Source organism: Lissotriton helveticus, chromosome 11, assembly GCF_964261635.1.
Source record: "Lissotriton helveticus chromosome 11, aLisHel1.1, whole genome shotgun sequence".
Classification (NCBI taxonomy): Eukaryota; Metazoa; Chordata; class Amphibia; order Caudata; family Salamandridae; genus Lissotriton; species Lissotriton helveticus.
The window spans coordinates 1,007,881,124-1,007,907,918 of NC_136072.1; the positions used below are offsets into that span (position 1 = coordinate 1,007,881,124).

Consider the following 26,795-nt stretch of genomic DNA (forward strand, 5'->3'; position numbering starts at 1 on the left):
GGACGACGGTACACCTCACACTACAAACCGTCACCGCCCTAACAGTTTTTCACACATGGGAGGCATGCGCCCTAGGCATCTTTAAGCGTAATAAACGAAAGAAGGTAGAGACCAAATTCGCGCTGTTGGCCATACTGTTGGCCATACTGTTGGCAAAACGCAGTATAGCAATGTACTGGCGCGCGCCTGAGGGTCCCCCAGTAGCAGCTTGGTGGGGGCGTACATAAATGGGCCGCAGCCGAGGAAAACCTCATCCGCCGGGAGGAGGCCCGCGGCATACGAAGGTGTCCTATCTCATTAGAATGGGCAACGCTCCTACATAATTTTAAGCAAGCGCACGCAGCCGGTATAGACCCCACGCAAGACCCACAGGCAACACCGAGATCCCACGTCTCCTCACCCGTCCACGCGCGTTCCCTGTCCCTCCCACCCCCCACCCTACCTGCCCCCCCTAGGCCACTTCCCAGGATTCGCGCCATAGGTCAGGTCAGGACAGTGCACAGTATCTGAAATTCGCGGATTGACGCGGAGCATCACCACTATGGCTCCTGCCGTATGCGACCACAAGCCCCTGCCCCCTTACTCCCCGAGTTATGAGTCCCCTAGTTCAGTTCTGAACCTGGATTACCATCTTACGATACCCTTTACAAGGGACTTTGGACTAAAGACTGTCATACGGGTCAGGGTACTGTGGTGCTCATACCACCGACCATTTCCTAGATGCCTCCTGGCACCTCTGTCGGAGGTGATGAGAAGGCTCCCCCTCCATCAGTTAATGAGCCAACTGCTTGAGGAAACACACTACACCACCGCTAGTCCTGACAACGAGACTCATTAAATATTGCGTCCCGGCAGTTGCGAATGATTATTGTGTGACATGTTTGTATGAAATGTAAAATCCAATAAAAAGGTTTTTTTTTTTTTAAATGATATCCTTTGCTTTCTGACTAACCCAGACAGCTCCCATCCTGCATTGATTGAAGAGTTGGACCACTTTCACCAGGTGGCCGGATTTCAGATAAATCACCATAAATCTAAAGCTATGGGAGTGGTGAAGAACCAGGAGGAAAGTGAAAAAAATTGCCTCTGGTTACAAACTACAAATTGCATCAACAGGATTTGACTATTTGGGGGTGACCATCCCTCCCTACACTAGTGAGATATACCACAGTAATGCACCGCCTCTCCTGCATACCCTGTTTAAAGATTTCTAACAATGGGGTTCACTAGAGATTTCATGGTAGGGCAGGATTAACAGCATCAGAATGAGCTTTCTGCCATAATTACTTTACTTTTACCAGTGCCTACCAGTGAAGATCCCCCTGGACTCTCTAAAATCTATACAAAAAAGGTGGGCCTTTATTTGGAAAAACAAAACACCTTGCATAGCCAAAGCCGTTTTGGAGCCCAGCGGAGGGAGGAATGGGAGCCTCTGCCTTGTAATGATGTATACTGGTGGCTCAACTTAAACAAGTCCTCACTTGGTGCTCTCCAGACGCAGAGAACCCCTGCTGCCACGTGGAGTAGGACTACTCATAGCTGTCTCTGCACCAGTTGCTGAGGTTGTCACCGCGAGCACGCCGCTCCATGGGGACTTTGGCATGGGCGACAGAGATGACATTGCAGTTCTGGAACAAGGTGGTCTGGACCAGACAAGAAAGATGACCAGGGTGGAGGATATCATGGCAGATGGTGATACTAACAAAGCACTCTTGTCTTTACAGCGCCCTAGACCAATCTGCCCCACATGGCACAATGGTAAAACGTCCTTTCTCTCACTTTGACAGAGGTTGACTGGATACAAATATGGGGAAGAACAGCAAAACGTCCCTTTGTCTCCGAATGCATTCAAACTAAAGTTGTGGTGGCACTTGACCCCAGTCCATCTGAAAGTGATGTGTAATGCTCCTGCTATTTGCTGATGAGCTGCAATTCATTGGGGACCAATGTTCACATGTGGTGGGACTGAACAAAATCCAGCCTTTCTGAGGCCCAGTTTTAGAACGTTTAAAGGGAATCACAGACTTAGATCGACCCCGACCACCACAAATAACTCTTTTGGGCCATATGGAGATAGGCACACTTTACCCCGTCTTCTGAGCGGAAGAAAAATCAATATCCCCACTTGTGTTAGCAGCCCGACTAGTGATAGCCTAGAAATGGCAAAATACCTCCTCGCCAACAATAGACCAGTGGTGAGTGAAGGTATAGACGATACACACAATGGAATGCCTCACAGCCACCCTGAAAGAAACATTGCCTTAGTTTGACAAGATATGGACTTCGTTTCATACCTACATCAAAAGAGACAGGGGGATTCGACATCCTCCAGCACTGGTTTAACTGGCTGGAGTCGAGTCACTGTAAGCCAACAACTTGCCGGATCCAGATTAAAGAACTGACCAAGCTCAAATGAGATTCTGACCCCTTACAATTTGCTCTCTTATTTGCCCCCCTCTGCATGTAGGTATATATTTGATGTGATTCATTGGATGTACTGTAATGGCCTCAAAAATAGTTTAAATAAAGTTGTTTGAAAAAGAAAATAAAGTAAAGGACCTGGTATACCTAGGCCTGCTGGTTATTCCCATTCCAGTTAGGCTTGAAATACCTGCTCTCTAATATGAGGATGCAGGCCGGAATAAATCGGTGTCCCCACACCAAACAAATGTGGTTTTTTTTAAAGTACATTTTTTACCATTTACCCTGTTTAGTGCACTAACCTATCCTAATATCTGTAGCCTCGGTCACATCATGGTTATGGTATGAGTAAAAGGAGCAACATTTTAAATAAGACCAGTAGAGGATAATATGCTATCTGTGTGAGTGCAAAGTACATGAATAACCAGACCTGCCTACAGTTCCTTCTGCCTTACGATTCCAGCTGCACCTTAATTACTGACGAAGCACAAAGAGGTAATATCACCTTTGGTTCTGATTGTTGTTTCATGCAGACAAGAGTGCCTTAAGGTTGGGCTGAACAGCTTTGTTTGACATGGAGTCAATTTTTGTTAAGCTTTTCAAGATGCATAAAATGTTTGTTTCTGTTTCCAGCTACAAATACAGTTTTGAGTTTACTTCACATTGCTAAAAGAATAACAGATATGGAAAACTCGATGTTCCAAGCATTTAAAACTCATATCACGTTTTTAGCAACTTAATTCTTCTTTTGTTATCTATTTAAGTAAACTAATGCTGTCAGTATTTTTTTCAATCTCAGTTGCCAGCTTGTGCTTGATTGTGAGCATCTGTCTTGTTTTCTCAACTCTTAGGTCCGCACTGCAGATCCTCCACAAGGCCTGTGAAGTGGCCAGGAGATACAACTACTTTCCAGGGGGGATGGCTCTGGTGTGGGCCACATACTACGAGAGCTGCATTTGTTCCGACCAAAGCTCCATCAATGAGTGGAATGTGATGCTGGACCTGGAATCAACTCGCCCCGATTCTCCTGTTCTCTTTGTGGATAAGTTAGTCCTTTCTCACTTTTTTCCAGAAATTACTTAATATGCTTTTCATTGCCCCTACACAGATACCACAGACATACAGTCGCGTGAAGCTTTGCTGGTTGTCATAGACTTAGACCAGATCATAGTAATTCCCCTTCAATTACTTAGGAGAAATAGATGCATCTGAACAGCTGTGCATTCCTGCACCTAGAATACTAGGCTCCCATCCCTGGGTACAATTGAAGTTAAATGGAGTTCTGTGATAATTTTTGCGTGTGAGGGTGCTTTGGTGCTCCTGTGTTGCTCATCAGTACACAAAAATTCCTCATCTGCTTGAGCAATCAGGTTTCTGTATTCTGCCTGGCCAGAGTAAGTGCAGGTAAGCTGCTCGTTTTGGTAGGCTGAGAATCCGTTTTTAATATGCCTTTAATTTTCACATATTTACAGTAGGATGTTTCGACATCAATTGTTCTGAACTTTGAGAAAGTTTGCAAAACATACACTCAGATAAATTACTTAGGTTTATAGCATCATTCCCACTTTACGCCATTTCTGCACGCTTGAAGAGGGCTTTCTAGTTAGAGGACATTACTCCAGCTCAACAACCTATGAGAACCCCTTCACCTGCTTCTGTCCAGCATAATCCTACCAAAAAACATTCAGCAGCACTTGTCTCAAAATCTCAGGTCTCCGGGCCACCACTGCTGTCTAGTCATGGGCGGCACTGAAAACCCTCAATGGATGCCCTGCCTATGGGCTCGGACCAGAACGTGCATGAGAAGTCAAAGCCATCCAATTCGGCTTCCCTCGGACCAAGACCATTAACCGGCATCGAATCAATCAATCAATCAATCAATGCATTTGTATAGCGCGCTACTCACCCGGAAGGGTCTCAAGGCGCTGGGGGAGAGGGGTACGTCACGCTCGAACAGCCAGGTCTTGAGCTGCTTCCTGAAGGAGAGATGATCTTGGGTCAGCCGAAGGTGGATGGGGAGGGAGTTCCAAGTCTTGGCTGCCAGGTAGGAGAAGGATCTTCCTCCGGCGGTGGCTCTGCGGATGCGTGGTACGGCGGCGAGGGCGTGGCTGGTCGATCGTAGCTGGCGGGTGGGCGTGTAGAAGGTCAGGCGGTCGTTGAGGTACTGTGGGCCCAGGTCGTGGAGAGCTTTGTGTGCGTGGGTGAGGAGCCTGAACGTGATTCTCTTGCTGACGGGGAGCCAGTGCAGGTCTCTCAGGTGGCCGGAGATGTGGCTGTGTTGGGGGATGTCCAGGATGAGTCGTGCGGAGGCGTTCTGGATGCGTTGGAGTTTTTTTTTTTATTTGGCTGTGGTTCCGGCGTAGAGGGTGTTCCCGTAGTCCAGTCGGCTGGTGACGAGTGCCTGGGTGACGGTCTTCCTGGTTTCAGTGGGGATCCATCGGAAGATCTTGCAGAGCATGCGCAGGGTGTTGAAGCACGATGAGGAGACGGCGTTGACTTGTCTGGTCATTGAGAGGGAGGAGTCCAGGATGAAGCCCAGGTTGCGTGCGTGGTCCGTTGGCTTGGGAGTGGTGCCCAGGGCAGGGGGCCACCAGGAATCTTCCCAGGCGGAGGGCGATGATCCCAGGATGAGGACTTCCGTCTTGTCTGAGATCAGTTTCAGGCGGCTGTTCTTCATCCACTCGGCAACGTCTTTCATCCCTTCGTGTAGGCTGGCTCTGGCGGGGTCGTTGGTGAGGGAGAGGATCAGCCTGGTATCGTCGGCGTAGGAGATGATGTTGAGGTTGTGCTGGCGTGCGATGGCTGCGAGGGGGCTCATGTAGACGTTGAAGAGTGTAGGTCGATCTTCGATACCAGGCCAACAGCCACCATCTTTCACCTTGGTACAGAGTGCGTAGTCTACACCCACGCTGAAAGCGTTGGAGCCGAAATAATCCAAGCCGACCTCCAAACTCGTTTCCAACACACAAGTGGAATAATCCTCCACAAGTTACAGCAGAAACTGGACATGTGCCCGAAGAAACTTCATATTGTGGCGCATACTGGTTACACCTTCCTCTCCTTGACCCCCTAAAAGGAAGCTTACTTTTAAAGAATCTTTAGACATGCCAGTTTCTCCAAAAAGGAAGACTATGGACAAAGTTACCAGCCCTACATCTCTTCCACCTCCCATACCAACTCCACTTCCACTTCCACCACCTTCACCCCCACCTCCACCACTTTAACCCCCACCTCCACCCCTTTCACCCCCACCTCCACCACTTTCACGCTCTCCTGCACCACCATCTCCTCCAGGAGAGCCACTAGATGACCCACATCAAGGATCTCCATAGTCAGACACTGGTGGGTATGGTGGGCCACAGGGAGATGACCCCTGGGACAACTATGACCCAAATCCCCCTGCTGACACGATCCTGATATTTATCCTGCACTCCTTTCTCCTCCTGAGGATGTTACCTTTTACCAGGAGAATATAACGAGGGTTGCTGCTTTTCAGAATGTGGAACTTCATAAAGAACCTTTAGAGGATGACTTCCGCTTTGACACGCTTTCCAACACACATAGGGCTAGTCAACACCTGCTGATGTTAAAAGGTATGCTTATGCATACTGAGCACATATTACCGACCCTATTAGGGCTAGGGTTGTCACACCTAGGGTAGATAAGAAATACAAATCTGCACCATCTGACCCTATTTACATTGGAGGACAGTTACCATCCAGACTCCCTAGTTACCACCACAGCACGCAAGCATGCCAACTCTCAGGCCACTGGAGACACTCCACCTCCTGAATAAGAGAGTAAAAGGATAGATGCTGCGGGGAGACAAGTTGCAGATCAGGCTGCCACCCATTGCCGTATTGCAGACTCTCAAGCGCTCCTAGCACACTGACTGCACCCACATGGACACAATGGAAGATCTACTTCAAAATCTCCCAGAGGATCATAGAAAACATGGTTAACAGTTAGTGTCTGAAGGTAAAATTATCAGTAACCGTTCCATACAGTGTACATTAGATGCTGCAGAAACTACAGCCAATGGAGTAAATACTAGTATTTTACTTAGGTGACACGCTTGGCTTAGAATCTCAGGATTTAAGCCTGAGGTTCAACAAGCTGTCTTAAACATGGCCTTTGACAAGGAACATTTGTTTGGCCCTCAGGTGGATTCCACGTTAGAAAAAATTAAAAAAAAGATACTGAGACAGCCAAAGCTATAGGGGCATTTCAGACACCTGCTACCGGTGTTTTTTTTCTTTGTTTAGGAGAGCGTGGACCCTCCAAATCCACCTCTTCTGAGACTTTCACCTCCCAACAAAAGCGACACGGTCAGGGCTCATACCCTAAGGGCTTATACCATGGTTCCGATAGAGGAAACAAAACACCCAAGGTAGAGGTAAAGGTACCTCCCTTAGAGTGGAGCAGTGACTACCCTATCCTCTCTCTCACCCTGATCACATAACAGCTTTTGGGGCCAGAATTCACAATTACCTACCCGCATGTTAATCGATCACATCAGGGAAGTGGCTATGAGCCATTATTCAACTGGGCTTTTGTCTGGAGCTCATTGCCACACCACACAACATTCCACCTCGTGTTCACAGGATGTCACATGAGTATCAAACATTACTCAAACTGGAAGTTCAAACTCTTCTCGTCAAAGGTGCTATGGAGCCCGTCCCTCTTCAACATCGGGTATACTCTCTGTACTTCCTAATCCCCAAAAAGGACAGGTCATTAAGGCCAACTTTAGATCTCATGCCATTAAACAAATACATCCTATCAGAACACTTCCATATGGTTACCTTCCAGGATGTCATTCCGTTTCCTAAACAAGGTGACTTTATGCCAACACTAGACCTAAAGGACCCCTACTTTCACATACCAATACACGCAGCTTATCAGAAATGTTTAAGATTTTTCATAGTGGGCAAACATTACCAGTTCAAGGTTTTGCCATTCGTGGTATCCACCGCACCTTGAGTGTTCACTAAATGTCTAGAAGTGGTCGTAGTATATTTCAGAAGACAAGCTGTCCACATATTTCCATACCTGGACAACTGGCTATCAAAGACAGGACTCTTCATCAGTGGCAACAGGACACTTAGATGACAATAGATCTTCTCCACAATTTGGGGTGTACAACCATATTTAGGAGCAATCCTAAACACATAATCTGGATCAATTTACCCCAATCCCATAAGAATTCAAAGCTTTCAGACAATACTGCCCCAGTTTTCAGACCAACCAGCAACTCGCAATGAAAAGTGGTCATGCGTCTGCTTGGGATGATGGCTTCTTGCATTGCAATAGTTCCCCACGCATGATTACATATGCGTCCATTACAACAATGTTGAGCTCGTCAGTGGTCAAGTTACAGGTTCAGTTGACAGATCTAGTTTTGATAGATGGCCACACTCACTGTACTCTGCAATTGTGGAACACCACCAACTTGTTGAAGGGGCTGCCTTTTCTCGACCCTGTCCCCCACCTCACTCACAACTGACTCATCAAAGATGGTATGGCTTGCTCACCTTCAACACCTCACAATACAGGGCCTCTGGGATGTCAAGCACCAAACTCTCCAAATCAACTATTTAGAGCTTAAAGCTGTTCACTTAGCATTGAAAGCTTCCCTACCTCACAAGGTTTTCCTAGTCTGGATAAACAATATGATTGCAATGTATTATCTTCCAAAACAAGGGGTACACGGTCTACACAACTCTCACAACTGCCTCAGACCATCTGGAACTGGGCTGTACATCACCACATACACCTACTAGCAGAATACCTACTGGGAACAGATAACAATGTTGCAGATCTGCTCAGACGGATGCAGCAACAAATGGGAAAATTAGCCACAAGTCCTCCTAGTCTACTCCCAAAAGTGGGGCTTCCCTCAAGTAGATCTTTTGTCCACAGAGAAAATGAAAAATGCCCAACCTTGACCTCCAGGTTCCCACACCCACTATCCATGGGCGATGCACTATGGATGAGTTAGTCAAAGAGATTTGCCTACGCTTTTCCACCTCTCCTTCCATTACTGGTTCTGAAACTCAGGCAGACATCTCTGACAATGATCCTAGTAGCTCCCACTTGGGCTCATCAATCTTGGTCCACAACATTACCAAACCTTTCAATAGTTCCACAGGAGAAGCTCCCTAACAGGCCAGACTTTCTCACGCAAAATTACGGATAAGTTAGACACCCAAATCACAAAACTCTCAACCTAGCGATCTGGCTCCTGCGGTCATAGAATTTGGTTATCTTAACTTAACAGCAGAATGTATGAACATTCTTAAAGGAGCACGAAAACCTACCACTGGGACCTGCGATGCAGCAAAGTGGAAATGTTTTGTTTGGTACTGCCACTCAAAAAGATAGACCCTTTCACAGCTACAGTACAAAACATTATCTGTTCTCTACTTCACTTACAAAAGGCGGGTTTCCATATACTTTTATACGCTCACATCTCGCTGCCATGGCTACCTATCTTAAAAATAAACAACACCTTTTCCTTTTTAAAATTCGAGTCATTATAGTCTTCCTTGACTTCCTCCTGCACCTTCTTGGACTCTTCATATATTACTCACAAGATTCACGGGACCTCCTTTTGAGCATCTCTATTCATGCCCTCTTCAATTCCTCTCATGGAAAGTGGCTTTTTCAGTCACCAAACTTCACTCAGATGTGTTAGTGAGCTGCCGGCATTAACCTTTGAAGAACCATTCTTCCAAATACACAAAGACAAGGTGGTACTTATAACCAACCCGAAATTCCCGCCTAATGTAGTCTCACAATGTCACATCAATCAGTCCATTAAATTGCCAGCTTTCTTCCCTCATCCTGATTCTGTTGTGGAAAGAGCTCTTCATTCATTTGCTGTCAACAGAGCACTTATGTTCTACATTGATAGAACTAAAACTTTCAGAAAGTCTATACAACTTTTTGTCACCTTTTCACCACCACACAAGGCCAACCTTATATGTATGTATGTATTGCGACTTATATAGCGCACGTATCACCCGAAGGCATCAAGGCGCTTGCTTAGGGAACCCGTCCTGGTATTCCCCTGTGAGATACCCCGGCAGGGTATCCACAAGGTGAAAGCCAGGCATCCCGCCGCGAGGGGCCATAGTGGAGATTAAGCAAGCTATTGCCCAGAGTCGCAGAGTGTGACCCCGTGAGTCGAGTAGGCACCGGAGCGAGAATTGTCGAGTCCGTGGAATTTTTTTGAGCCCGAGACCCGCCGAGGCAGGGAATCAAACCCTGGTCCACGGCCGATCTCAGCTTCCGGGTCTGCCGCCTCTAACCACTGAGCCACGCTTCTCCACCAGACCAGGCATAGCCAGATGGATAGTAAAGTGCATTAAGACTTGCTATGCTAAGGCCTAAAGACCTTTACCTGTTTCTCCCAGAGCACACTCACAATCCATGGCCTTTCTAGGAAATATCCCGTTCGAGGCATGTGGGCTGCTGAATTCATATCTATAGCATAGATCGCCGCCTAGTGTTGGGTCCGGATGATTGCACATTGTTTTCCTGGAAGAGTCTTCGAAGTATCACGAGATAGGTGGCTCCTCCCCTGGACTACAGTGCGCATGGGCATCAACTCCATCCCCAGATTGTTTTTTTCCGCCATTGGGTTCGGATGTACTTTCGTTCTCTCCAGTTCGGAATCGACAATATTCTCGAGGCCAAAAGGCCTTTTCTCGTAACGTCGGTATTGTTTGCGTTCGGTGCCCGGTTCTGTTCGGACTCGCCTCCCGAGTTTGACATCCAGGGAGTCGCGTGGCTCTTTGGTGATCGAGGCCCAGTCGGCGCAGCAAGACCCTCGACGACGCGACATGGAACGGAGCCCGTTCAAGAAGTGTCCCGTGTGCGGATCGAAGTACCCACACATCGACGTCCACCCGGTGTGCAACAAGTGCCTGTCGCCGGACCACGATGAAGCCAACTGTATGGCTTGTTCACGGTTTCGTTCAAAGAAGACGATTCGGCTTCGGCGCGTGGCGCGTATGGAGGCCCGGCAGTCAGCCCCGGCACCGGTGGACATCTTCGACAGCGGAGAAGCAGACGAACACGATGTTCAGCTGCAGATTTCACCTCCAGCGGAAGAAATCGACTACGACTTTTCAAGTGGATGTCGAAGGCCTACCCGTAGAAGAAGTCGTCGACGAGGTAGGAGACGACGATGAGGCCTATGGGGCCATGGAAGATAGCTCAGAGGAAGAGCTATGCCCCGTTCGAACACTTACAAAGGCTCAGGTCGAGGGATCGCCTATCGGCCTTACCCAAGACCTTCTACCAACATCCACGGCCCCGCCTCCCGGTCCGGCTACGGACTCTTCGACGGAGCCGCCATTACCGAAAACGAAACCGAAAGTGAAACCTTCAGTGTCCACACTACCTTAAGTGGTTCAACCGCCTTCGAAACCGAAAACTTCTGCTCCACCGTCGACAGCCTCGTCCTCCGAGGTGTCGGAACAGCCCAGGCCGAAGAAGCCTGTCGACCCGGCAAAGTCGGTGAAATCCGTCCAGCCAAAGCAGACCAAGGGCGTCGAGCAGAAGTCCAAGAAGGCCGTCGAGACTCAGTCAAGCAAGGGCGTCGAGCCGAAGTCCAGAACGGGCGTCGAGCCGGAGCCAAGCAAAGGCGTTGAGCCGAGGGCCGCAAAGAGCGTCGACCCAAAGTCCAGCAAGGGCATCGAGCCGAAGTCCAGCAAGGGCATCGAGCCGAAGACTTGTGCCTCAAAGGCGGTTGCCCAGGCCGCCGACACAATCAAGCCTCAGACCAACCAGCCCAAGGCATCGACGCTCGAGTCTTCACACGTTGGTGGACCACGATCGTCTATCGTGTCGACGAAGCCGTCCGCTTCCTTCACGAAGCAGGTCTCGGACTCCCTCAAGTGTATCAGGGATAAGGCTTCAGCAGAAGACCCCAAAACGCCTTCCGCACCAAAGCAGTCGGTCCCCGCCTCCAAGTCATCGACGCCAATCCTCTTCACGTTGCCGCCGAAGGTGGCTCCTAAGGCCTTCGCGCCACGGGCGGCGCCCGACGTGAACTTGCAGAGTGCTGTGGGGTCGACGCCTACTCTCCCGGCTGGGGGTTTGAAGCATCGACCACCATTAATGGAGGAACAGTCGGAACGTTTCATCGATGCCGACACTGGGAAGCTTACGCTTTACAAGCGGAAAATTACGGCGACGACGCCTTTGGAGTCGTACACCATTCCTTTGAAGCGCAAGAAGCCTGCTTCGGATTCACCGGTCTTGGTCGAACCACTGACTCCTCGGACTCAAAGAGTTGCCACGCCCTCGCCAACTTATTCAGATGCCGAGGATGCTGGGGATCAGGATGAGGAATACAGCTTCCCGGCCCACACGGATCCTGATGAACAACAGGACGCATGGGTGGACACAGGTGACCAGGGGGATCAGCAACCCGCCCTTGACCCTCAGATATACAATGTCAAGACCTCTCCCACTGAGGATTCTGCAGCATTCAATGCCTTGATTGAAAGGGCGGCAAAAAACTACGACGTTGAAATGCATGCTGTCCTTGTGGAGGTGGACTTCCTCTTTGACACTTTTTCAACTGCTGAAAAGACTGTGAAAACCCTCCCGATGCTAAAAGGGGTCCTCAAACATGCTGCGGACATCTTCAAAGAGCCCACACGGGCAAGGGTGGTCAGTCCTAGGATTGAAAAGAAATACCGACCGGCACCTGGCGATCCCACTTACATCAAGGGACAGTTGCCGTTGGACTCCCTGGTCGTTTCTAATGCACGCAAAAGGGCGAATTCGCAAACCACTGGTGAAGCTCCTCCCCCGGACAAGGAGTCCAAAGTGCTAGAAGCATCGGGAAAGAGGGTAGCAGCTCAGGCGGCCAATATCTGGCGTATCTCTAACACGCAGGCACTCTTGGCTCGGTACGACAGGGCACACTACGACACACTGGAGACCCTGTTGCAACACCCCCCTAGACCAATATAAGGAGGCTGAGGAGATGCTTATCCAGGAAGGGAAGCTCATCTCCAACGCTTCAATTAAGTGTGCACTAGACGTTGCGGACACTGCAGCCAGGGCGATTAACACCAGTGTGATGTTAAGACGACAGGCATGGCTCAGAATCTCCGGATTTAAGCCTGAGACCCAAACTACCATCCTCAACCGACCAGTTAACCCTGACAGATTATTTGGTCCTGAGGTGGATACCACCTTGGAAAAAATAAAAAAGCATACCGAGACTGCGAAGTCCATGGGATCTCTCCAATCCCAACAGTTTCGAGGGAGCACTTTTCGTCGCTCAGGCAATAGGGGTGTTTCCAGAGGCCAAATGTCCCAGCAAACACAATTCAATAAAGGTGGGGCGCAATCCTCTTACCCCAAACAAAATAGAGGAGGTTATCGGGGCAACAACGCCAAGGGCAGAGGCAGGGGCAACAACAACTCCCGTTCCTCCGCCTCCAACAAACAGTGACGCCCTGTCACTGCCCCCCGACCATTCCACACCTGTCGGGGGGAGACTCCAGCAGTTCCTGCCAGTCTGGAAATCCATCACCACAGACAGGTGGGTCAGGAAACTTATCCAGTTCGGTTATTGTTTGGAGCTCACATCCACTCCACCCAACATACCACCAAAACACCATCCTATGTCCACAGAGCATTTGCACTTATTGCATCAGGAGGTTCTCGTCATGCTGCAAAAGGGCGCCATAGAGCTCGTACCAGTGGAGGAGGAAGGCACAGGGGTGTACTCCCTGTACTTCTTGATCCCAAAGAAGGACGGGTCCCTCAGGCCTATTCTCGACCTCCGGCCTCTAAACCAATACATTCTCTCGGAACACTTCCACATGCTGACGCTGCAGTAGGTTCTTCCGTTACTCACTCAGGGGGACTCCCTCGCAACCTTGGACCTCAAGGATGCTTACTTCCACATTCCACTCCATCCATCACACAAAAAATACCTCAGATTCACCATTCAGAATCGGCATTATCAATTCAAGGTCCTTCCTTTCGGAGTGACCACAGCCCCCAGAGTGTTCACCAAATGTCTAGCAACAGTGGCGGCGCACCTCAGGAGACAACACATCCATGTCTACCCTTATCTGGACGGCTGGCTGGTTCAGGCAAAGTCCGCCCAGCAGTGCGCCGCCGATATGTCCCACACCATTCACCTTCTTCACAGTCTGGGCTTCTCCCTAAACTATCCAAAGTCGCACCTTCATCCAGCCCATGTGCGGCAATATCTAGGTGCAACAATCAATACTCTGGCAGCCACGGCTCAGCCAACTTCGGCGCGGATCAACAACATCCAGTCGCTGATCCAACAGTTCAACCCGCAACACTCGCTCCCCGCGAGAGTGTTCATGCAGTTGATAGGCATGATGGCCTCCTGCATTTTCATAGTCCCGCACGCGAGGTTACATATGCGCCCGCTCCAGGAATGCTTAGCGCATCAGTGGAATCAGGCTCAGGGACAGTTGAAAGACCTAGTGTTGGTCACCGGTCGGGCATACGACTCTCTGCATTGGTGGAATCCACACAACCTTTGCAAGGGCCGACGGTTCCAAGAGCCTGTCCCACAGATCATCCTGACGGCGGACGCGTCTCTCCAGGGATGGGGAGCTCATGTACTCCACTACACAGTGCAGGGACTATGGACAATACAGCAAAAGAAGATGCACATCAACTACCTAGAACTGATGGCAATCTTCATGGCACTGAAAGCATTCAAACTACATCTGTGCAACAAGGTCGTGTTGATCCGGACGGACAACATGACGGCCATGTACTACATCCAGAAGCAGGGAGGTACACACTCTCCACAGTTGTCTCATCTGGCTCAGAGCATGTGGAAGTGGGCTATTCAGAGGAACATCTTCCTCATGGCGGAACACCTCCCAGGCACAGACAATCAGATGGCGGACCTGCTCAGCAGGTACAGCCACCAGATGCATGAGTGGGAGATACATCCATCAGTACTCCACCCGTACTTCCAGCAGTGGGGTCATCCACAGATAGACCTGTTCGCCACAAGGGAAAACGCAAAATGCCCAAGCTTTGCCGCCAGGTTCCCTCACCCACAGTCGCAAGGCAATGCGATATGGATGAACTGGTCAGGCAGATTTGCGTACGCTTTTCCCCCAGCACCTCTCATACCGCTGGTGGCGAGAAAGCTAATGCAACACTCGATGACACTCATCCTGGTTGCTCCAACGTGGGCACGCCAACCATGGTATACCACGTTTCTAGAACTCTCCGTGGTACCGCATCAAAGGCTACACCTCACGCCCAAGCTTTTGACGCAGAGCCATGGCGACATTCAGCATCCAGATCCGCAACAGCTCAACCTGGCGATCTGGCTCCTGAAGTCTTAGAGTTTGGCTACCTTGACTTGCCTCCTGAATGCATGGATATCATACGGGAGGCAAGGAAGCCCACCACCAGAGCCTGCTATGCAGCCAAATGGAAGCAGTTTGTCATTTACTGTGCTACACACAACATCAACCCGCTAGATGCATCCACTCCCAACATCATCTGCTATTTGTTACATCTTTACAAATGCAATCTAGCATACGCTTCCATCAGGATACACTTATCCGCCATAGCGGTTTATCTCCAGAACAGGCAGCATCTCTCCGTTTTCAGAGTGCCTGCCATTAAGGCCTTCCTAGAAGGCCTGAAGCGGGTCATCCCTCCCAGGACCCCGCCAGCTCCTGTATGGAACCTCAATGTGGTCCTCACCAGGTTGATGGGCCCAACATTTGAGCCTCTACATTCATGTGAGATTCAGTTCTTGACATGGAAAGTGGCTTTTCTCATTGCCATTACGTCTCTGCGACGTGTTAGTGAGCTACAGGCGCTCACTGTACAAGAGCCATTCATTCAAATTCATTCCAACAGGGTGGTGCTGCGCACTAACCCTAAATTTCTTCCTAAAGTGGTTTCGCAGTTCCATGTCAATCAGACCATTGAACTGCCCACATTCTTTCAAAACCCAGAAACAGTTGCCGAAAGAATGCTCCACACTCTTGATGTCAAACGAGCCTTGATGTACTACATCGATAGGACCAAAGACTTTAGGAAAACACAACAACTCTTTGTTGCCTTCTCAGCCCAGCACAAAGGCAACCCCATTTCCAAAGCAGGTATAGCCAGGTGGATCGTTAAGTGCATTCAAATTTGCTATCACAAGGCTAAGCGCACTTTAACGGTCCCTCCAAGAGCCCACTCCACCCGAAAGTTGGGGGCCTCTATGGCTTTCCTTGGTAATATCCCTTTGGAAGATATTTGCAGAGCAGCCACATGGTCTACACCACACACATTTACTAAACATTACTGTGTAGATGTGCACTCCAAGCAGCAGGCAGCTGTAGGGCAGGCTGTTCTTAAAACACTTTTTCAGACTTCTGCAGCTGGCACAGGCGGCCGCCGTTAATGGAGGGACTGCTATGTATTCTATGCTATAGATATGAATTCAGCAGCCCACATGCCTCGAACTGAATATGCTACTTACCAGTATGCATCTGTTCTTGGCATGTAGGGCTGCTGACATTCATATCGCCCGCCCTCCTCCCCGGCGCCTGTAGCGGCTGCAGACTTTTTAACACTTACTCTTAGCATGGCCATCGCTATCACTATTACACTCCATCTTTGCCACAATGGCTAAAAACAATCTGGGGATGGAGTCGATGCCCATGCGCACTGTAGTCCAGGGGAGGAGCCACCTATCTCGTGATACTTCGAAGACTATTCCAGGACAACAATGTGCAATCATCCGGACCCAACACTAGGCGGCGATCTATACACAGATGTGAATGTCAGCAGCCCTACATGCCAAGAACAGATGCATACTGGTAAGTAGCATATTCCTTACCGTAGTCCAGCCTGCTGGTGATGAGTGCATGGGTGACGGTCTTCCTGGATTCGGGGGTGGGTCCATTTGAAGGTCTTGCTGAGTATGCGGATGGTGTTGAAGCATGTGGAAGCTGCAGCGTTGGTCTAAGGGTCTGCCAAATGAACCATCTTTATCCACTTTAAATCTACCTAAGAAGGAGATTGTCCATGTTATCCACACTGCTCGATCAGTCGTACTGTGTGTGTCATCAAAGAATAGTAGCAGCAGTAACCAGGGCTGACCCACCAAAGGGTGTGACTACAAGAACCAGAGTGAAAATGTGTTAGTTGGGAGCATGATCAACCAAAGAGCTGAGGAGAAGAGAGTATGCATCCAGGGCAGAGAAAATTAAAAGCATCACATTCATTTTTGTGTGGGTGTGTGGCATTGTGTCCTTCCCAAATAAACAGTGTTGATTCCTTAAAGCTACTCCTAGTGTCAAGGACTGCCAAATATGTATGCTAGTCTCCATCATAAGAGTATTATCTCTGACGCAATTGTGCCCATTCATGGTATAAGTCTTCCATAGCCATGTTATTTTCGTCCTTGACTATTTTGGGCATACAAGTCTAGTAATTACATACTTGCTGCCATCACTGACACCCCCACTGACATATTAAGAGCATGACTGGCCTGATTTTAGCCATTCCTGACAGAGTGGCAACCACTTCTTCCATAACAATGGCCATAACTGATGTATGTTGGGCATCCAGCTGTGGCACAGTGCCAGCCCTGGTTTAATGGTGGGCATTATTGGCATAACATAGGCATTCTTAGGAAGCATGGCCTATGATTCCTATACCTGGGTATTTGAAGCATAATTTGTCCATGAGAGGCATTTTTACATGGTTTAGGGACTGTGTATTTTCTAACAATAAACTGATGCAAGAAGTGGTTGCTAATCCCGCTACTTGCTGGTGTCCAGCAATGATAGAGGCCTTCGTCCTATTCTAGACCGGCCTTCTCTTCATTTCTTCCTCTAGAAGGAGAAGTTAAGAATGCTCACTCAAGTCATATCTGACCTCGACCCGCACGCACTTTCAGTTTGACATGCTCCCCCTTGGCCTTGCCATTGCCCCGTGAGTGTTCACCAAGGGAATGGCCGTTGTTGCAGCTCATTTGCGAAGATCACTGGTGCCAGTCTTCCCCTATCTCGACGACTGGCTGTTGAAAGCGCACTCGCCCCTGGCTGTCATCTCCCACCTCCAGACTACATCGGATCTCTTGCATTTGCTGGGGTTCACTATCAGTGTGCCTAAGTCACACCTGACTCCCTCTAGAATGCTCCCTTTTATCAGAGCTGTTCTGGTCACGGTGCAATTTCAGGACTATCATCCCGGCCGGATGTAAGGAAGCTCCCCAAGCACCTACTTACAACATTGATCCAATCCCGATGTCTCTGCCTTGGGTTCTTTTGTTCCGGGGTCCAGATGACATCAAGGATTCAAAAACCAGAAATACAGAAAACAAAAACGGACTATCGTTCCTTCGTACAGGATGGATCAATAAACCAAGAACCAATCAATATAAAGGAAGGCGGATGATGACAGCGGCCCAATTAACGCTGGAGAAAGCAATCAAGAAGGAGGAGATAAGGAGGACATGGAGGGCATTTGAGGTCGAGGAGAGTGGGAGAAGAGAGACGGAGGAGACGGGAAGGTGTTCAGGATCGGAAGAAGGACTCCGGTCGAACAGCACAGTCGAAACGACGCCGGAGACAAGGAAGACCCCAAGCTGTGGTGTGAAGACTGGTGAACTCTTAAGGACGCGCAAGAGCCGCCGCAACTCTGGAGAGTTGTGGCAGAGAGCGGTAAGTGACTGGAGAGGAAAAGGTTGGGCGTCTTAGGTGGATGTCAGTCATTAGCTTCCCTCAGACCCGGGTTGGGATAACCCTACGCACAAAACCTCAACTTGATTTCTTTTGTTAAGTAACCGATTTTACTCCTCCCATCACGGTCCATTTAACAATCCTTCACAGTGGTGTGGTGGAAGTAAATGGTATACGCTGAGAGCATAAGTTTACTGCTCCCTTTTTGTTCTGCTTCTCTTCCCTTGTTGGTGAGGCGCAACCCTTGGGCCTTCCACCTGAACTCCATTCCCAGAGGACCATAGGACTAAAGAAGAAGTGAAGAAACTGCTCTACAATTCTCCTACGACACGAAGGAAACTGAAACCAGCTATAACAGTTCTTGCAAAAGAACATGTGACTCTCTGTTGTTACCACCCAGTCTAAACCTACTACTACAATAAAACCTTGACTATTCACCCTATACAGCCTCCTTGCTTCTGTTTCCGCCCATCCCTCCAACACCAGTGAATCCATGTTATTCAGAATATGATACAGATGTTTCAGCCTCTACTGGATTTCGATAAGACTGACTGTGAGGCTTGGACTCATGGCTTCATGTATCCTGCTTGTGCTTGTGACACATTCCCGCTGGCATATGCGGGCTCTGCGGGAACCTGAAGATCCAGTGGGCTCACCATCAGGGGAATTTCTCAGAGATGGTCCAGATCTAGGAGGGAACGGCAAAAGATCTGCAGTGGTGGTTAACAAACCACGATTGGGTCAGCAGCAGACCCCTCTTCCTTCCCCAACCATATCTCACATTGATGACAGATGCGTTACTCCTGGGATGGGGCAGCCATCCGGGAGAGGTAGAGATCAGAGGTCTCGCGGTGGAATCTGGACTCCACATTATTTTTCTGGAGCTCTGGATGATCCGGTTGGTATTAAAAGCCTTTCTACCGTCCACCAAGGGAAGGCTAGAGCAGGTTTTCACAGACAACACCACCACCATGTGGTACTGCAACACACAGGGCTGAGTGGGGTCGGGATCCTTTGTCAAGAGACCTTGTGTTTCTTGACATGGCTAGAACAGCAGGGAATTTTCCTGGTGGTTCAACACCTGGCGGACTCTGTGAACACCAGGGCAGATAAACTCAGCGGAAGATGCCTAGTGGATCATAAATATCGTCTCCATGAAGGTGGTGCAAGGTCTCTTTCTGCAGTGGAGAGAACCTTTGTTAGATCTGTTTACCACTGCTGAGAACACGCAATGTCAGCTGTTCTACGTGCTGGAGTTTCCAAGGCGACTCTCGCTCAGAGACACTTTTCGTTGCGAGTGGAGTTTAGGCCTCCTGGATGCCTTTCAGTCCATACCACTCCTGCCCAGAGTTCTCAAGAAGATCAGTAACCACTGTGGTGGCGTCTGTATAGGCACCGCTCACTCCGTTCCGGCGCGGACAATGCCAACGATGCCACTGGGAGCAAAATGATGCCTCTTATGGTGCACAAGGGTACTGCTTGCAAAACATTTCCGGATTAAGTCTGACATCTGGGGATGATTCTCTAAGGTAAGGCATCTGCAGATACATTCTCTCTACCAGACAATATGTTGCTGAAGGTAAGTAACTTGCTTATTTATGTATATTATGTGAAGCCACTGATAGTAACACATTCATAAGTTTGCTTTATAACAATCCTTGTACTGAACTACGCTTCTGCCTTTTAGGCCGACAGAGGGAGAAAGAACAGAGTGTATCCTTAAAGCCCAACTCCGCAGTATCATGATGAGTAAGGACCTGGAAAATGTAACTTGCAAAGAAGTGAGTCACATTATGTTTTGCATCAGTTATTCTTCTGGTGCGTAAAATGGCAAGGAGGTCTTTTTAAAAAAATGTATTTAGGAACGGTTTCCTCCATTTACTTGCTATACTAACCAATCATAATATGCTAAACCCTAGTCACTCCATCGGTATGTTTCATTAAAGGATGAATGGTGTCTCAAATATGACTACTTCAGGATCATATATTATTTGTATGGAGGTGGTGAGCATATGGAATAGAGATGGGCAAGGCAGGTGGTGCATTTGGGCCCACTGTAGAAGGAAGCTATGTGAACCTTACTCTGAATAGCACGCACAGCCACAGGACCTCCAGCTCTCTGCCTGACCAAGTAATACGTTCTGAGCGACTGACATGTGAGAAAATTTGCAAGATCACATGTTCCTGTTTTTTTAGACCTAGAAAGTCAATGTGATAGAAATTCAATTTGTTTCTGTAGTTCATGTGGGCATGCATGGCTTTGTACAAGATAATCTTGTACTGTCAGACTGTTGCATCATGTAAGATTGTGTGAGACTTTATCTTTAAACTTAGACTGAGGCAACAGCATCATTATTTTCCAAACTTCTGTGCTAATGATTTATGTCTGTTTTGTCCATGCCCATGATTAAGAAGTTTTACATATTCCTTTAGAAAAGCTACAGTAAAACCCATGTTTTTACATTTGACATTTCCCTCCCTTTCATCCATTGCTACTATTCACTATCACAGCTATAAATAGCTTGCAGTATGTCCCCTAACATATGCTACTGCAGGCGTAATGGTGTATTAGTCTAAAATCACCAGACTTGCGTAAAGAAAAGCTTTCTAAATCAACCATTCTTGATATTTGTGTTTCAGATTCGGACTGAACTTGAGAAGAAGATGAACTGCAACTTGAAGGAATATAAGGAATACATTGACAGTGAAATGTTGCTTATTCTGGGGCAAATGGATAAGCCTACTCCCATCTTTGATTATCTCTATCTGGTGAGTGGAGCCATCGTATGCCACTAACTAATGAACATTTACATAACTTTTATTTATTGTTTAAATGAGTTTTTAACATAAGCTCATGGCACTCGATGTGAATTCATGCAAGCTTGATGTTTTCTGTGGTGAGCAAGTTGAACATATATCAGTTGTTTTCGTGCAAATACTTCAGGCTTGTGTGCTGAATAGCGTGCAAAAGCTACCAGTGCAACATGATATTTATCACAATTATGTTTGTATGTACCTGTAAGGAAATACCTTTTTTTGCATGATCGCCTCAAAAAGATTTGGACGGATACTTCTTGTTCTAAATTCTTTTTATTGTAAGAAGAAGCAACATTATAAAAGACATGACGTGTGATGCAACCCAATGCGTGGGTGTGTTCTCGATCAATACAGTAGCATTGCTGTACCATTTCCGGTCTTTCAGCCGCAACATACAGAATTAAACACTCAAATATCCTTTGTAGTGCTGCCATAGACCGTTTTGAATGTATGTGGGCAGTCCCTCACACACAAATTGTTCAGCCCCAATACACTAATCCATATCTTGAGATCATTCCTCCAGTCGTGGTATTGCAGGTACCCCTCCTCCCCAGTGTTGTGTGATATTACTTCTGTCTATAACTATACCCAGATTGCAAAATAGGCAATGGTACATAGTGCTAGGCGGGTCCTACCATATACCCAGGGTGCTGAGCTTCCCACTGGCGAGCAGCGGCTGGCCTATCACTGCGGACAGGTTCCTCATTATCTCTCGTCCGTGTCAATGTAACTTTGAGCACTCCCATAGAATGTGTAGGAATGTGCCCCTCTATCTACATTCTCTGTTCAGTCGTCAGTACCGGCCCGTCAAATCTTCAGCATCAGTACTGTAGTGTAGTACCCCCTATATCGGATGTTTAACTGGTTTAAATAAAACCCTGATTTTATTGCCACCTCCCTAAGCCCCTGTAGTGCCTCAATCCACTCCTCTTCTATCAGTTCTCTGAGGTCTTGCTCCCATAGTCCCCTCATGGCCTCCAGTACATCGCAGAGATTGTTTACAAGCTTCTAGTATATAAGGGTAATGGCTTTATGCCGTAATCATTTGTCTAGTATTCCATCTTCTAGTGGGTTTGCATCCTCCACATATGTATTTTTCGGCACGTCTTTACAGATGGTGTGTCCGAAGTGCAAGTAGCGAAAGTCCTCACTTCCAGGTATCTGAAATTAGCCCCTCAGTGTCTGTAATTTCTCCATATCGATATAAACTCATATATCATATATTGTACTAATTCCAATAGGATCCCAACATTCAAACCCAGTCAGACGCTGCGCCTCTCCAAGATTCCCATAGTGGAATGTCTTTAGTCCGCACAGAGGACCACCCCATCCCATGTGCTGAAGAGCTTTGTCCCAACACCACCCTAATATATGTTGGCCAGGCAATACTCTTTTTTCCCATATATAGCAGTCACATATCCTTTGGGGCCCATCAACGTTCTTTCATGCCGTAGAGGATTCAGCCTGCGAACAGCCAGTCATTTATTACAACCAATTGCGCTGCCTGGTAATATTTCCTAGGGCCAGGAGGGCCATGCCGCCCTCATACACTCCTTAATTTAGAGAGCGCTATTCTGTGGGCACCGTCATCCCACAGCAGTTGCCTCAGCTCTTTATCTACACTCTGAAAGAATCTTCCGGTATAGCATAAGGTGTGTTTTGTTGCGCATAAATACATTTTGTAGGACCATATTTTTATATAGACAAGTAGCAAAAGTGGGAGTGTTTTACACTGTGCAGCATCACTTCTAAAGTTCTTCAGGATATTATAGAGGTTGTCCTTAAGGAAGTCCCCATGAGGGCCAAGTAACTGGATGACCAAGTATCGGAAGCCCTCTTGTCTGTACCCTCAGCTCCCATTTTGTCAATATAGAATATGTAGAGAACCGATTTTGGCCAGTTAATGAGAAATCCATGGTATCTCCCTCTATGTGTATTCTGCATTACTTTGTCGATCAAGCGCTCCGGGTCGGAGACATACAATAAGATGTCATCCACGTACAAGGAGTTTCTCTTCAATCATATTATATCCCCTCACAGACCCCAGACCAGTGGATCACTTCGCACCCAGCATACTAATGACACTTTCGCCAGCACATAAAGCATAGGTGACAATGGACAACCCTGTCTGGTGCCTCTATGAGGAGGAAACATGGCAGAATATTCACCATTGACTCTAACACACGCCAGGGGGTCCTTATAGAGCAATTTCACCCATGTCAGATTGCTAGGCCCTATATTCATCAATCCCAACACCCGGAACAAGTAAGGCAACTGAAGGGAGTCAAAGCTATTAGATGCATCCAACAACACCAACACCATTGGTTCAGTGGACCTGTCGATGTAGGCTGTAAAGCCGAATAGTCATCTCAAGTTCAATGTTGTGCTTCTGCCAGGGACAAAGCCACATTGGTCCGGATGTACAAGGGTAGTTATCACCCGGGTCAATCAGGTCGCTAGTGGCTTTTCAAAAATGTTAGTCTCTGCATTTAGGCGAGAGATTGGCCGATCGGAGGAGCATAGGTTAGCGGTTTTACCTAGCTTATGTATAACTGTAACTATGGCCAATCCGAGTTCTCTTGCCTTGCAGCCCTTCTTCTTTGCTGCAACATACATTATCAGGAGATGGGCAGGGACCTTGCCTGCAAGGCACTTGTATAGCGCTATGTGTAATCCATTGGGTCCTTGAGCCTTACCTGATTACAGGGTCCTAATGGCCTTATCTATTCTCACTGCTTCATAATGTGATTCCAGCTTCATCCTGTTGGTGTCAGTGAGCCTAAGGATTGATTAGTATTTAAGGAAATCATTCACCTTTCCATCGTAGAAAGTCTTGACAGAAGTATAGAGGTGGGTGTAATGCTCAGCAAAAACTCAGCAATATTTGCATTGCCGCTAACCCTCTCACCAAAGCCGGTTTGGATGTCACTCACACATCTCATCATTTCATCACTCCTGCCCAATCATGCTAACAATTTGTCCACTTTGTTGCCCACCTCATATAATCTTTTCTGTGTTTTTTGGTGGTGTGCACGAGATGCATATGATGCCAGCCCCTGAAATTCTCTACATTTTAGATCTAGCAGGTGTTGTAAGTATTCACGAGGGCACTGAATATATTGTGCTGCTCCAGTGATCATATTTTCTACCCTTAGCATCTGTTACCACCTGTCTCTGCGTTTCACCTTGGTCAAGGATATCAGCTGTCCCTACAGTACAGCCTTGAATTCCTTGAATGCTTCCCATAAGATAATCCCAGAGTCAACCGTATTTATGTTATCATGGGAATAAGTCATTATGATAGCATCCCCATATCCGTGGGGTATGTCCCCTGGGCACTGTGTTATTATCTCTATAGTGAGACTTAGTCCTCTTTAATAAAGTTTTTGTCGCACTCGTTTGTTTGTTATTTCAATATTAATTTTTATTTCATTTCGCGGAAATTGTTCTTCATCTCCCACTTCACATTCTTGTTTAATTTTCAAATATCCCTATGCATTTCGGCCTGAGCAAGTCTTCATCTGGGGAATATCTATGAATGAAAAGAAATTGCCACTCAACTTATAAAGGTCACTACGTTCCTAAAAAAATGGTGATTGTAAACAAGCTTGGTGCTCGAGTGAATGTGCTCGTGTTTTATCTAAACGAACAATAATCATGTTATGTGCATGTCGTACTTTTCGTGGGTGTTATGGGTTCCTCATAACAGAGGTAGACCGTGTATGTTAACGTTTCTACTCAGTAATTATTGGTGCACAGGCGGCGCTTCAAATGTGAGTTCATGCTCATCTGGTGGCTTGTTAATAATAGCCTGCCGGGTGCCGGTTCTAGATAGAGCATGTATGTTGACGTTTCTGCTTAGTAGTTTATTGGTGCACAGGCGGCGCTTCAAATGTGAGTTCATGGGAATAAGTGTCAGTGACCAAGTGTAGTTCGTCGGCCGCTCTTTCCCTTTTTAGGTTTCGCCTGGCGATGCAGCGCGAAAGCACGGTCGCCAGCGAGGTCTATTGTCAGCGACTTGCCTCCGAAGTGGGACAGACCGGGGCACGCGCAAGGTTTTTGGCGATTGAGCTCTGTGGACGCGCCCGTCGTCGCAAGCCTCCGCAATGTAAGTTTCCCTTTTGTTTTTTTATGCACACACGCGCTCAGTTTAACCTTCTGGTCCCCATATTATGCTTTTAAATAAACTTTCCCCATCGTTGGAGAGGCCCGCAACGGCGGGTCCGCTCAGGACATCAGGACATCAACCTGTACACTGTGCCTTCATCGGCACAACCAGTAGACAAACTGAGAGTCCCCCACTCACCCGGTCTGCGGGGGGAATTCCTCCTTAACGGCGGCTGGCTGCCGCATGCTTCCGGGGCACTGCAACGCCTCTTTACTTCTGCCAGCACGATGCAGGGCTCTCTCGTCAGTCATGGGAGCCCCGCACTGCTATTGGTCGATCTTCACCCGGGACCTGGGATTTCAGCACCCGCACTCCCTCTCTGGCGCCAGGGCTCACTCTGCACTACTGGCACGAGCCGCAGGGCACGGCGTGCAACGTGCGCATGGCGCTCTTTAACTTTTTTCATTTGTGCGCGCCGCAAAAATGCTTTTCTTTTTCAATTTTTTTTTATACATTAGCACTGTATCTGGTTATAGGAAGAGATAAGGTTGAGCTCTTTTCTTTTTTATTCCAATTACTTGATGTCACCCAACTGAAGAACTGAAACATGATTGTTTAATTTTGTGCAAATTGAAATCATAGCGGGGTGTGAGCGATAGCGTGCAATCAGTGTGTGTCACATTCTCATGTGAGGAGCATAAAAATGAAGTGCTAGATTTCGATAAAATGCCAAAAGGTCAGTCCCATAATGCCGGTGCGCACCCAAGCTGCCCTAACAGTCCTGGACAATCTGTTTTCACATCTGCGGCTCGGCGGTGCTGACAGCAAGCTGCTTACAAGCGTGAAAGCACTGGTGAGGCCAAGCTTCAAAACCAGCGCTCGAGACCCTTTAAAGGAGTCCTTTCAAAAGGTGACACCTCGCTTCAGACAGCCCCATTGCCTGTACTCGGGCCTGAAAGACGGGACGGGTCACCTTGTGGCCTAAAAAACATTTCACGCCAATCGGGCCTGAGGCCACCCCACCCCATCAGGGAGTGACCAGGACCTCTCCAACAACGCCAGACGGACTCTTAATGTTCCCAGTTTTTTCGCCATCCCTTGACGTTTCATTCATATTTGGTCGCTGCCAAGCCCCACCCCAAATCGGCATGTCAAAAACAAAAGTAATGTATCAGCCTATTCTGAAGGGAAAAAAAAAATATACCCCCTTCAACAGAAATAATAAGTGCGGGAGTGCCGAAACCTCTTTTAAAACACAAACACTTTGTAATATATAGTTATTAAAGTCGGACATTCAGCTATATGTCTGGTGAGCGGTTTCTTCCAGCCTATAAAGGCAGTCTGCAAGCAGACAACCCTTCAGCCCTGGTGATGTAAGGGTTTCTGCTAGTGCAATCCATCAACTGTTTACAAGGGCGGGCTCATAGCATGACCTCTGACCTACAGCAGGGGCGCGCTCCACGCTTGCGGGCCAGACCTAGCTGTGAGCACCCCCCCCCTCCATGCCTGGAAATACTTAATAAGATCAAAGCATTCCCCCCTGCTTGCAGAACAAAGGCAAATGTTGTAACTGGGCAATCTGGGCTTTAAAGAATAACTACAGCCAATTTACATGCAATGGCTTTATTGGGGGACCGATCAATTAATTTCCAACTGGGCTATCTTATGTTTAATAAAACATCGAAACCGGCTGGGTTTTAGTTCTGGACTTGCATGCTTAC

General features: G+C 47.9%; 1 protein-coding gene across 2 annotated transcripts in view; it reads left to right on the forward strand.

The window, feature by feature from the left end:
- SSH1 (slingshot protein phosphatase 1) overlaps positions 1–26,795 on the forward strand; it is a 542,618-nt gene that overhangs the window by 415,283 nt on the left and 100,540 nt on the right. For both annotated transcript variants that reach the window (XM_078667402.1, XM_078667403.1), the window contains 3 exons: positions 3,273–3,467; positions 19,837–19,930; positions 20,790–20,918. In XM_078667402.1, coding sequence (XP_078523528.1) covers positions 3,273–3,467; positions 19,837–19,930; positions 20,790–20,918 — 418 coding nt within the window. The remainder of the gene's footprint in view (positions 1–3,272; positions 3,468–19,836; positions 19,931–20,789; positions 20,919–26,795) is intronic.